Source organism: Eulemur rufifrons, chromosome 16, assembly GCF_041146395.1.
Source record: "Eulemur rufifrons isolate Redbay chromosome 16, OSU_ERuf_1, whole genome shotgun sequence".
Classification (NCBI taxonomy): Eukaryota; Metazoa; Chordata; class Mammalia; order Primates; family Lemuridae; genus Eulemur; species Eulemur rufifrons.
This window is the reverse complement of record NC_090998.1, coordinates 863,932-877,493: the sequence shown is the minus strand read 5'-3', so window position 1 is coordinate 877,493 and position 13,562 is coordinate 863,932. Positions and strand designations below refer to the sequence as shown.

Sequence of the window (13,562 nt, the reverse complement as noted above, 5' to 3'; positions counted from 1 at the left end):
GCTGGGTTTTTACCCTTGGGGCTGAATAAACTGTTCTGTGTGCCTACCTTGTCTACAACCTGTCACATGGGGTAAGGGGTGGAACCTCCCACTTTTGGCACCAAGTGGTACTCAAAAAGTTTTGGATTTGGAGTATTTGGATTTTTGGATTAGGGATGCTCAAAAACTGTAGCTGCTTTTATTTCCCCATTTCAGATGTGAGATGTAATCCACCTTAACAGAAACTGGTTTTTCGCAGTGTTTAGATGTTTCAGAATTCTTTCCCCCAAATAATGAGTTTGCCATCTTTTTTAGGTGCATTTTGGGCTGTGTGGTGCCCAATCTTGAAGCAGTAACTTCTTATTTTTGGATCACAGACCCATTTGTGGGAAGCTGTGACTGAGCTAAGGAACTCTTAAAGCAGCAGTTGACCATTTCTATTCCTTCGGAAGATGAAGAGTAGCAGCTTACCCTGACTTCCCTATCTTCTAAAGGCTTTCACTTTACCCACTGTTGCAGGGATTTGGTCCTATCTTCGGCTTTGGACTTTGATATCCTTACCATTTTCCTCAGGAAAAAACATCACCTTTGTATGCAGCATAATCTTAGTTCAGGGCAATACTGTTGCTAAAAAAAAACAACTCCTGGGAATTAGGGATCCAGTTTTAAATTGTACATAACTCAAAACAATGCCAATGAGAATGTGAAAAGGGAATTTGCTGGAAATGAAACCTCACAGCTCAACAAAAGCAAGTTTGGTTTATTTGAATGGTTTCATTAAATAAGTCTACAAAGGTAACAAACTGAAGCACAGGCGCAATCTTACAAGAAGCGCAACACCCAGAGTTAGTGCAAAATGTACAATTAATGGCTGCTGAGAAACCCCCAAAGTTTGAATTCAGTTTATTTGTTTTTTAAACAGTGTACATTGTTAAATAATGTAAGGAAAACATTTATAATTCAGAAAGATTTTTTTTTAATGTGGAAAAAGATACTCAGTGTACTATTAACACAAAAATAATTTAAACAGTTCAGTAGCACTAGGTTCATTCCTCTAGGCTTCAGTTCTTTCATCCACAGGAGGGGAAAAAAATCAACAGTAAATAAAACCAGTTCTTAGTTTTTGTGTATGAGTGAAAAGATCTCAAAATTATTAAACCAAAATAACAAAACAATAATGTGCTGCATTTGGCTCCCTCATTTCTCTGGGATAAAGTTCTGTTCCATTTGTCTTAGGTGGTCCCTTCTCATTTACTCGGAACTCTCTCTGTGCTGTCCTTACTCGTACCCGCTCCCCAAGAACTACAGGCAGAGAGTAAGTGGACAGTTTTAAGGCAGGGCTTGAAACTGCTGGCCTTTTCAACTCTACCTTCCTAAAACCCTCAGCTCTCATTTGCGTCTCTGGGGCCGAGGCCACACAGGAAAGAAAACAGGCCTATGAGGAACGAATAGGACTCGGCTCTTCTTCCTACGGTTTGATTCCTGGGATGTGCCAATGGGGGTGGGGGCGGTGAAAGGCTGGGAATATGCCAGTTTCCCAACTGAGAGTCAAGAGAAGCAGCACCCCCAAATTAAGAGTCCCAGCTTCTGTATCCGTCTTCAGAGATAATAGAGTTCCCAAACATAGCCAATTAGTATTTCTGGAAAGCTCTGAAAACAGTAGAACTGCTCGTTACAATTAGGCATAGCACTAAATAATACTGGTTGGTTGCAGTTATTATTTAAAGGAAATATTTATATGAAAATAGAATATTAGTCATAATTTTAGAAATAAAGGTGGCACACTAGAGTATAATCCTGCAACCATTTGGACATCATAGAGGAAATGGGTAGGAATAAGCATTCTTTTTGACAATGCTTATTCAGATGTAGAAAGATTCATTTTCCACAAAATAGAGTACCCCAGGCTGAGAAATGCATGGGACATGTGCAAGAGGAAAGCAATCCAAACAGTTCTTAGAGCAACTTTCTTTATCTGTGGCTTTTCACTATCACGTTTTCCAACGTAAAAACTAGCCGCCAACCCCTTTCTCTTTATGTTTAATTTCTTCTAGATCTTGTCTGTCAGGCCTAGCTCAGATAAGTAAGGTCTATGACAGTCACTGGCTGGCCGTCAAGTATCTTCTAAACAAGTCTGTTCCCCCATTCTGTAGTCTTTCTTTTTCTTTCACTGAGCACACACCACTCTCAATCTTTTAAATTGCCCAATTTTGTTCTAATGCCCCTCCCTCAACTATTCCTGAAACAGAACCTTCTGCTTTCATCCACTGATGCCAACTTAACTTCTCACCTGACTCATCTTACACCTGCTCTAGACAAAATTGTTGAATGACGTAAAAAAAATACTCTTTGAACTTCCCTTTGGCATATCCACTGCTAGGGCCCCCTGGACCCACAATCTCCTTCCACATGCCCTTTGCTGACCTGGGGTCTGAGAAGCTGATGCTAATGGCGAAGCAGTAGGAGTCCAAGGCACTAAAATGTCCAGCAAGCAACACTGGGAGAACAGAAGTATTCAAGTACAGTAATTTGTACAATTTTACATTCACATTTATTTATCTAATACAATGGAAATACAAAGGAAAAAAGTTAAAGTGTCTCAATAAGTAAAGGACAGAGCTAGCTTTTTTTGGAACTTTTTAAACGTTTCATATTTTACCTTTAAAACTACTGTTGTCCAACAACATTTATATAATATCACAGTGTTTCCACATCAAAACTGATGGCAAAGTTACATGTCCGCAGGGAACTTAATTTTTTTTCCCTAATTGCTAATGCTGCAGTCAAAGCTGCTAATATCTTTTGCTTAAAGCACTAATGACCTATCATAAGGTTACACCCCCAGTCCCCTGGTATTTTCCACTGGGTTCTAAAAAGCAAAGAAAAACTAACAAAAAGAAGGGGGGAGAAGAGGGATAGGAGCAAGATAGGAGATAGCCCAATAGCTTTTGTGTGTGTGTGTCTTCTGGTTTGGACTGCTGAGGGAGAGCAGGGATTTGGAGCGTGTACCAAAATTAGGAGTTCCACCCACTTGAAAATACAGATGGGGTTTGATTTTACATTGAGCTCTCTAGTAGTTTCCTCACGAACAAGATTCCCTTTCCTCGCCCAAGCCCTCACTGTTGGGTATGGAAGAACAGGAAAGCATGGTCTGAAGCTGCCCCACTCCAATAAAGGGAGGGGGAGGGAGACTCTCCATTCTGTGGGCTCAAAGCGGTATTAGAACATTCCCTTCTGGCAAGAAATAACCAGTTAAATGCAGCACTAGTAGTTAGTAAGAGGCTACTTTCCCACCCCCTCCCCCCATCAGCATTCCATCTCTGCCCCCAGATCTACTCAGTTAACGGCTTTAGGTCTGACTAAGTGGTCCGCAGGTTGGAACCTGGGGGATTGCTGATGGATTTCTGCAAATTGCTGATGTTGAAATTCTGCAAGGAGGCAGTTCCCACAGGTTGGAACTGGCCAAGCGGCTGTGGTGCTGGGCCGCCCGTCCCACTCCACTGAGCGCCAAATGGGGCAGCTGGAAAACCGTACTGCTGTGGGGGGCACAGAGACTTGGTGAAGTGACCTAGAGAGGTAGCTGATGCTGCAGAGATGGGGGCAGAGCCACCCAGGTTTGAGGTCATGGAGATGCACAGCTGCCCAGGTGCAGAGAACTTCCTTGCCATTCCAGGGCCCTGGAAACAAAACCACCACATGTAAAGTCTGGTGTGGGTTTAACACCCGTGGCTATAAAATGGGCAGGCAGCACTAAAACACATCTATTTTGTAGGGTATGGTAAAATGAAACAAAGCCTTCCTTAGTATTTATTGGCTCTTTATATTTACCAAGTAAGAGTGAAAATAATTCTGATTAGAAGAGAGGGGTGTCGTGTGTATGTGCGTGTCTGCACATGTAGTTCAGGATGTTGAAGGAAAAGGGAAGAAACAACTGAGCCGACCCATAAGAGGCCAGCAATTCAGGGAAGGAAGAATAAAAGGGTACCCGGGTGATTTTTGCCTTGTTTTTCTAAAGAGTATTAAAATTCATGAGCTACTAAAGAATGTCATGGCACAAAATGTTAAGTAGCCCAGGTAGTTTATATCACCTTGGATTTAGCTGTGATGCTCGGACAGATTAGGTCTAATGGCAAAAAGAGAAGACTCACCTCATAATTCATATGTCCTTTGCTTCCTCTCCTGCCTGAAAGATTCATGGCATCTCGGGCCCAATTGTCTACCAGTTTGTGCAGGTCATCTGTGAATGTGCCCTTCCTGCTCGATGTCATGGCAGGAGGCTGAGCCTGGGCAGCTTGGCTGTTCACTGTCCCCCCGACAGTGTTTGTGCTGCTGGTCCCTAGAGTTATAAAAAGGAAAAGAATATAAGCATTAAAAGGAGCCTGGGTTATAATTTCAGAAAGAGGGAAAACTTCAGAGGATAATGAATGGCAAACCACAGAACGGGGAGAGGATGAACTGGGAAGCCATGCAAGAAAGGAAGATTTTCTAAGGTTTTATTTAGCCATTTGTTTTGGTATAAAAGGGTAATGAAAATAGTTTCTCTTCAGTAGCTGCAGATAAGGCTGAAAAATTCAGGATGATGATAGGTGCAAAGGGCAGGAACCTCTTTCGGCCCCTTCACAAGGCATCTCAGAGTACTGGAACTGCCTGCCGGTACTCTATTCCCAGCATCGTACTGATGAGGGAGATGTGAAATGGTCAGCAAGGCTAGTTGATCTGGAATTTGGCAGAATGCGGGGCCAAAAGAAGAGGATTTCTTGTGCATTTGGCTGGGTTAAAGCAGGAATAGGAATGCGAAGATAGGTGCTTGGCCAAGGAGAAGATGGGGTTCCCAAACCATGTGGACACTGCCACATTCTTTAAAATAGAAAGAGGCAATAAATAGCATGCTCTGTTCAAAAAACTTTTTCACCTGGACCCATAAACATGAATTTGCAAACATAAACCTGGTTAAGAGTTAAGCCTTCAACCTTTCCCAATTTCCAATGAGTTAAAGACCACGATTACTCACGAGGAAAGGACGGCATGGTGTGCCTGAATCTTTCAACTCCAGGAAGACATGGTTTTCCTGAAGATGACCTCAGTTTCAATTGGTTCAAGGATTCTCACCCCTTCTCCCCACTCTTCCCAGAACACCATGTAGAAGCAACAGGAAAATGCAGCTGAAGCAGGGTGCAAAGGGAAGGAGGAAGCTTTGAGGCTGTGATGAAGGAATGCTACTGCTATGGTTTGATGAGAAAAGAAGGAGTCTGTGTCCTGCCTGATTTCGGTTCTGCTGGAGGGCACACTGAAGATTATTCGAAGAGGCACGTGTTAGGGAAGAGGGAAAGAAGAGTCATGGTCTTGATTTTTTTTTCTCTCACCCCCCACTTTCTTATCAGATCTCACATTTGCTACAGAATAAATAAAAACTACTGAAGTTAAGTTGTGAGCCACTAGGCCTTAAGGTACCCGAGTAATGCTGGGGGCTAAATAAGTGCATGCGTTTTCCTGCTTTCAAGGTCAAAGCAGCACCAGAGCACAGCAGCACGCCTAATGCAACCCTGCCATTTAAAAGCCCATTATTAACCGTTGCTGGTCTCAAGTCCAGTTTATATCCTACCACCCAGGGAATGGCACACACAAGCACGTCTGTGCTGGACTAACAGCTAACTCTGAGGTGAAGTGCAGAGGAAGGAAGGTCACATGCTTCTTACCACCATGGCAAGATATGGAACTAAGGCAGTGTGAACGTCAGCTCACTTCCTGGTGCCCGCCGGAGCCACGAGGGGACTGCTATGGCACATACAGTGCAAAGGGAAGACTGACTCCCCCTACAGTACAGGAACCCAAGTGGGAAGGATTAAAGCACAGGAAACAGCCTTCTGCACACAGCAAACGTGAGACGGAGGTGAAGTGGGAAGCACAGGCAATGAGGATGGGCAGTCATGACAGTGACTAAAATCGGGAAAGCAAGCATTTCACATGCACGAAGACTGTCACCCTGTGTGATTACTGCTCAGTGAGCGTGATGTGAGAGATAATCCAAACAAAAGCCGGGAATAATCCCGGGGGAGCAGGGCTGTCAGAAGCTAAACATAAGGCGCTCAGGAGAGGTGGGCACTGCTCGTTCACAAGAGCTCATGCTGGGAGTCATGCCTCTCCAGTGTGGTGTCAGTCACCCTTGGGACTGTGAGGCCCCTTTAGAACCAAATTTCATCTTTCATTGTAGCCTGTATCACCTAATACTGGGCTCCGAAAGTGGGGTTTATCCCAAGAGGAAGGAGTTAACCATACAGGTAAACCTTCTTATTCTGGCTTCGGTGAACAGGCTTCCCGTTAAAGGAAACAAACGCATCGCTTTCTGACTAGAAAGTAACTCCTGGGCAAAGCAGACTTGACCATAAAAGCTATTATAGTAGACAGGACTTCCAGAGAACGTGCTAGTCAGCCTCCAAACCTCTAAACCTTAGTTCCTCTGAAAAGCTCTGAAAAGTAGTTTACTTACTCCCAGAAACTCTTATTTTGATTTTCTCCTGTCACAGTAATACATTTCCCCTACCCTCACGCTGTCAGATCCTAGTAACAATAATCTATCATGACGCACAACACACTGCTCAGTAGCTGAGTATGGAGTTTTCCTGTTGACCCTCTCTAGACCCTTGTAGGGAGCCTGCCGGGTTGCTGAGTTATCTGTACTCTAATGAGAAGCCATCAGTCTAAGAAGCCAAACTCTACGAAGTAGTATTTCTCTCCTCACCAATCTAGCAGACATCTCCCACTACATGGACTTTCACACGCTTTCATCCTGCTGAGTGTCCAGTGGGGTTTAACAGTGCCTGCCACTTATCTGCTGGCCAAAGGGCCCTCTTGCCCACGGGAGCTAGGTGTCTCTGACCCCTCTGTACACTATACACATCCATGGGCACCACCGACCCATGACCGTCACAGAGCTAGGCTCACACGGGGGTCATCACTGATAGCACTGACTGGGAGGTGATTTCTCACTCTGGAAGAATAGCTAGTAGTTAGCAATTAAGCATGTTAAAAAACATATTGGAAAAGAGTGCAGAGACAGACGGAAGTTAGGAATCAGGGAGCTGTGAGGCTTCAGAGTTCAAAGAACGTATAGGTAACAGGTGTTGCAATCAAGGACCAAAAGTAACAGAAAGAAAAGATAATTACTACAGAGCTGGTTGCAAGGACAGACTTTTTTCACCATCTTCCCTGAAGCACAAAGAAAGAAGCCATGTGTTAAAGATAAAGAAACATCAGTGTAAAACATTTAGAATCTTAAACAGCACACAAAGGCCCAGCAAGAGAAAGCAGGAGGGGAGACAGATGGGTAGTCCTTGCCATAGATGTAGTTTTGTCTTTTTTTCCCCTCCTCTACTCTGAAGGAACATAGACATAATTCCATGGGATGCATCTAACTGGCTGTTAGCCTGACACGATTATCTGATGGGTTGTGTTACCTGGCTAATGTTGAGTTTCCACACCCAATCTTTGTATCTAAGAGTAATGCCCTGCATTATGGCTCTGGAATGGGAGAGGAATGTCAATCTCTTAGGTCTCACTGCTTGAATTTCAAATACCCAAGCAGTGTTTCCACTGACCCTGTCCCACTTCCTGTTTCTCCAGCTGGGTTGTTAAAAAGCACTTAATTAAATGCATTAGCAATCTTACCACAGTATGCTGATAGATGGACATTACCACTGTTACAGTTTTAAATTTCTTTAAATTGGTTATTACAGTTCCATATCCTAGACATATACACCAACCCCTTCCCTTCCAGAAAAAGCTTTAAAAGTATGTGGAAAACAAGCAACCTCTGAACATAAATAGAGCAGTAAGCCAAGCCGTGCTTCCAAACCATTATCTACTTTGAGAGCATAGAATAATATATCCCAAACTAGTAAGATCCCCACCCTTTTAAAGTACTTGTTTTCTTTGCATATTTCTTCATAATCTTTTATTTTCTATTTTTTGTGGATATAGGGTCTTGCTATGTTGCCCAGGCTGGTCTCAAACTCCTGGCCTCAAGCAATCCTCCTGCCTTGGCCTCCCAAATTGCTGGGATTGCATGAGCCACTGTAGGTTGCCTGCATATTTCTTTAAGTCTGCCTCTTGGGATGTGTTCACCAGGCTTACATGATATACCCTGATGTGCCTTCAACAGATGTAGGGCCTTTCGTTTTAGACCCAAAGGGAAGTGATAAGATTTAATATTTCTAACGATTTTCATTTGAACAACAGGGGAAATACCACCTACCTTTAAGTGTGGGATAAGAATTTACAGAATTAATTAAAACGGTACTTGTCACATTATACTTCACAAAACGAAGCCTTGGTTCTCTTTCTTCCCTCTCAGACATTTCAGGATGTATATCATAGGCCTGATAGCTCACATTCTACTCCAAAACCCTTGCCTCCTACTGTTATTGTACTTTCCATTTTCCTAGCTGGACATGCAAATTAAATGTTTATTTACGTGTCAAGTGGTAGGCATAGTCCGGGTTAGTCTAACCAGAAAAATTATTGATCTGGGTGTTCAAATGTAACACATGCTTTGAAAACTACCAAATTGGGTAATGCCTTCTACCCCTTTCTTTGTTAAATAGCCCTGGACTACTGATTGTGAGGAAAGGCAGTAAGAGACTGCCTCAAGTACAGCCAATCCATACTAGTTCAGGTAAAGAAAACAGCGGTGTTGGAAGGGTTATAAATGTGTGAGTAAGGGAAATGGAAGTTAATGGGTTGTACTTCCCTTTAAATCTAGTCACTGCAGAGAACAAAGGGAAGTGTAAATCCTTTCCACCATGAAGAGGCCCAAAGACCACTGGACCATACTCAGAAACAGTGATGGCCTTAGCACATGCATTTAAAAAGCACTTCAATAACCACATCAGAAGTTTGAGGCCTTAATAGAGAAGATCTTTCACCAAATTCTAAAAAGGTTTTTCTACTTGAACTATGTTTCTGTTTGTTTGTTTTTTAAACTATTATTTCAATAAACATTTATTGACTACCTACTTATGTGCCAGGGAGGGACTGGCTAACCCGAGGCAAACCATGCGTGCTTCCCAAATGCTACTTGTTTCTTTGTAACTGGTCTTACTTGACTTGTACAACAATCCTAGCACACAGGCCACGTCTTCATTTCACATGTGGGGAAGAAGGGTGACTTGCTACTGTGCCTTGTTTTTAAGCAGAAAACTGAGAAACCCCAGCAATTATGTCAAAAAGACAATTTTCACTTGTAGGTGCTGGGCTCTGGTCTTTAAGAGAATAAATGCTTTATCAGAATAACCACTTTTTAAACTACTGATTTTACGGGGTTCGAGGGCAGTGGTGATCTAATGAAGAGATTCTAGCATCTTTTCAACTGGTAGATGCTTAGGCTTAATTGAGGGGGAAAAAAAAGATTTCAACCTACTCTGAAAAAGAATGAAAAAAATAGGGTATAACTTTTACCTGCTGCCAAGATCTAAGTACATCAGTGGTCAAGATGCATTCTGTCACTTCTAGTGGCAGGGCAGTGAGACGAATATGACCATAGAGTGTAGTCTTCATTATTCTAAATGACCCAGCAGTCTATAGCCTTGATATCCTCTGTCACAGCTTTATGAAGAAGCAATTCTACCAGAAAGTTATAGTGAAGTTTGTAGAAGCCTATTATTATTTCTAAATCTTTTATGATAATTGATCTGCAGACCCAAACTTCTGAGGGTAATAGTAATTCAGCCAAGCCACTGAGTAGATGATATATAGAAAGAGACAAATGAAAATGGACTGTGTGAAACATCAGATCCAAGCAGCAGAAAAACAAGGACGAGGAAGGAGTAAAGGTGTTACACACAAAGAGCCAAGCAGGGCGTACTCAGAAATCGGGTCCTCCTGCCACCAGGTTTGAATGTCACCTGTTCAGATGCACAGTTAAACTTCGCACAGCCTGTGAGAGGGGAAAAACAAGGAAGAACAGAGAGAGGAGAAGAGACAGAACACAGCTACAAGATGTTAGAAACTTGAGGCTGGAGTGATGAAATGTACTAAGACGGTACACAAAAGAACAAGCTTCTGGAGGAAAGTCACATATGTAAGACTGGAAATATTAGGTCTCAATTCTTTTCATGCAAAATACTGATGCTTTTCTCAGTTGGAATAATGCTAGCTAGTTTGTGCTTCCTACCAACCAAGTACATTCATCTTGTGAAGAGACAATCTAATCTCTCATTTCTGTGAAACTGGCAAAGGCACTTAAGCTACTTACCTATACTTTTTTCATTCTCTTCCACCCAGACACCCAATTCCTTTTAATTCTTGTTCTAATGTTACTAGAAGCTCTTTCCTTTGCAGAAATGTTTTCATCAATTATTAATAAACACAACTGTATTTGGAAAGTAGATAACTGTAGGGCTATTCATCTTGGTATGCCACTCCCATACTTAGAAGTTACAAAATTCTACACTAAGAAAATGCATTAGCTTTCAGAAACTGCTAAAACTCCCTAGAATTTCATTCAGGAAATAGCCTAGTATTAAAACACAAGCTCCAAATCCCAAATGAGTTATTCATATAGGTTGCAGATGTAACTTTTCACTGTAATCCCGTGAAAAAAAGCTATTTCATCTGATGGGAGCAATGAGCCCACCAATTCTAATCATTACTCAACTTCCCTTTTCAGCCCAAAGATTAAGTGTACAACACATAGGCTGTGTTCTAGTCAGCTGGTCTTTCATCCCACCTTAATAATAGGTTATTCATCAGGCTTTTGTCTCAGGAATGGCAATATCTCCACATTCATGTTTTTGGAAGATGATGGTTGCTTTGATTTCTTACCTTGACCTGGAGCAGAAAGGCTTGGTACTGAAATGGCACCATCACTGGTGAAGGCTGAATAGAGGTTGTCACTGGAGGGAGATGGCTTAAGGGGCTGTAACAGCTGATTCTGCCCAGACTCTGGGATGTTGCCAGGAGGTTGGAGGGTCTGCTGGGGGTGCAAGACTGAAGCTGCACTCTGACCAGACAGGTTACCTGCCAAAAGATAAAGTGGCATGAGGAAACACATCCAGCTTTCCCAATGCACTCAGCAGGCACTGTTCTTATTCCTTCAATGTGTCCCACTGAGTGATTAACGACGGGCAAAAGCTATACATTGATGAAAGATCAAAGTCCTCACTAACAAAAAGGGAAACGAGGAATGACACTAAGAATCAACAGGCAATAGGGCTATATGAATTATCCCAGAAGCTTTTTAGCTTTAGAAACCTAGACGGTCCACAGGCCTGAGTAAAGCAAGAAGACTAGAATATGCATTGGATATAAGGATTCCATTTGGCAATTCCACAATGGCTTTTTTTTATCCTACTAGAAAAGATATTGAATCATAATATAAATGGGTGTATTAGGCAGTCTCTGCTTAGACTTTCTTGTAAATATGCATCAGATCAGATACAAAAGAGATGTCAAAATATGTGATTACAGAGTAATGAACGTTTAAAATTATTCTTGGTAGGTGGCTTTCTTGGTAGGTGACAATCACTAGGTCAACTGTCCTAAAATTGATTAACTTCTCTGTTCCCTAGTTACTATTTATAGTTAAATAGAAGTCCACTCAAAAAAGTATGTCAAAATTGGGGTCAGGCCGGGCACGGTGGCTCACACCTATAATCCCAGCACTCTGGTAGGCTGAGGCAGGTGGATCGTTTGAGCTCAGGAATTTGAGATCAGCCTAGGCCGGGCGCGGTGGCTCACGCCTGTAATCCTAGCACTCTGGGAGGCCGAGGCGGGTGGATCGCTTAAGGTCAGGAGTTTGAGACCAGCCTGAGTAAGAGCGAGACCCCGTCTCTACTAAAAATAGGAAGAAATTATCTGGTTAAAAATAATAATAAAAAAAAAAAAAAAAAAAGAAATATAAAAGAAAAAAAAAAAAAAAGAGACCAGCCTGAGCAAGAACAAGACCCTGTCTCTACTAAAAATAGAAAGAAATTAGCCAAACTAAAAAATAGAAAAAATTAGCTGGGCATGGTGGTGCGTCCCTGTAGTCCCAGCTACCCGGGAGGCTGAGGCGGTAGGATCGCTTGAGCCCAGGAGTTTGAGGTTGCTGTGAGCGAGGCTGACACCACGGCACTGTAGCCCAAGCAACAGAGCGAGACTCTGTCTCAAAAAAACAAAATTGAGGTCAGAATCTGACTGAGATCAGATCAGAGATCAGCTGAACTCTCTTACAATCACATCTCTAATTGACTGGTTTCATGAATTGGTTTATGTGCTAGAGAAAAGATTTGAGCATCTATGAAAGCTTTCATACAATGGGGCTGCTAAGAAGTTTGCAACTGCTTTCTAACATACTTTAGCCCTCTTTTGCTTTTGAACTAATTATCTGTTCACACTACCATAATTTCACTGAACGATAAAAGCTCTTTATCTTCTATTTAAATAGACAACTATATATAGTTCCTTACAAGAGATTATGACTTAACTATTTCTTTGATTATAATCACTAGAAAGTTCTTTATCCCAATACAGATAAATGAAATAAAAACACTAAATAGGAAGTTACCACTTAGACACACTCAAGTATCTGTATGACATTTACATTCATCTCAGTTGCAATTATGACGAACTCATTCATTAAAACAGAGAAAAATGCATTTTCCTCCAATTGCTCTAGAGTTTGGTTAAATGCTATGAGTTAATGGGAAAAGCTAAATGTTTATCCTTAAGAACAACTATAAATGAAGATTACCAGTAGATAGCAATATTGATTACAATGGAATAAACCACTGTACTCATCCAGTTTACTTCCATAGACTCAAAAAGAGGCACGATAAATATGGGGAGAGGGGAAGTCAAGGAAGCAAGGACATTAGGAAAACCTTTGAAATTTACCAAAAATAACAAATGTTTAATAGGTTATATATGTAGTTGGAGACAGAAACAAAAGATGGGACAGCCATGGCTGACCCGGCCTAGGGCTTTTACCTGAAAGCTGGGGGCTTTTATTCCCCAAGGAACTGCTGCGACTAGATTTGCTGCCTTTGCTTTTCGTGGGTCGCCTTCTTCTCCCTGAAAGGGGAGCAGCCGGGGGAATAATGACAGCAGGGGGCACCTTGCCCAGTTTGGTATATAAAGATTCAATTTCATGCTTCTGGCGACTCTGCAGGTCCTGAATCTCTTTAAGATGTCTATGAAAGATAAATCAAACAAATATAACCCTCTTTATTCAAGCAAGAATTAACAGCATAGTCTTAAACCTGTATTCAAGTACTTACTAGTTACTAATGAACCTTTTCCCCAGATGTACTACACCACGAGACTCTGGCTTGTCAGCTCACCTTGCTGGCCTCCATTACCCAAGCTATACCCCAGAAAGCTCCTAGCCAATAACAAATGACTGATAATGTGTTAGGGGAAAAAGAATTCCTGACTTTTGAGGCCATGTGCAGGACAATTGAATTTGCTACTCTGATCCAATCTGCCAAATATAATTAACAAAACTTGACAACATAATCATACATCCTAGTGCCATTACTGGATTCATTTGGTAGGCTAATAAATAGCCAAGAATGGTTAATGGTGATAAAACGTGCTATTAGCAAAAT

At 41.9% G+C, this 13,562-nt stretch overlaps 1 protein-coding gene across 3 annotated transcripts in view; it reads right to left on the bottom strand.

Moving 5' to 3' along the window:
• Positions 1-699: 699 nt before the first annotated feature.
• Positions 700-13,562, bottom strand: part of WNK1 (WNK lysine deficient protein kinase 1) — a 158,781-nt gene continuing 145,918 nt past the window's right edge. For all 3 annotated transcript variants that reach the window (XM_069491045.1, XM_069491046.1, XM_069491047.1), the window contains 4 exons: positions 12,943-13,145; positions 10,798-10,992; positions 4,128-4,315; positions 700-3,656 (listed from right to left, as the gene is read on the bottom strand). In XM_069491045.1, the coding sequence (XP_069347146.1) occupies positions 3,339-3,656; positions 4,128-4,315; positions 10,798-10,992; positions 12,943-13,145 (904 nt within the window). In that variant the 3' untranslated portion in view covers positions 700-3,338. The remainder of the gene's footprint in view (positions 3,657-4,127; positions 4,316-10,797; positions 10,993-12,942; positions 13,146-13,562) is intronic.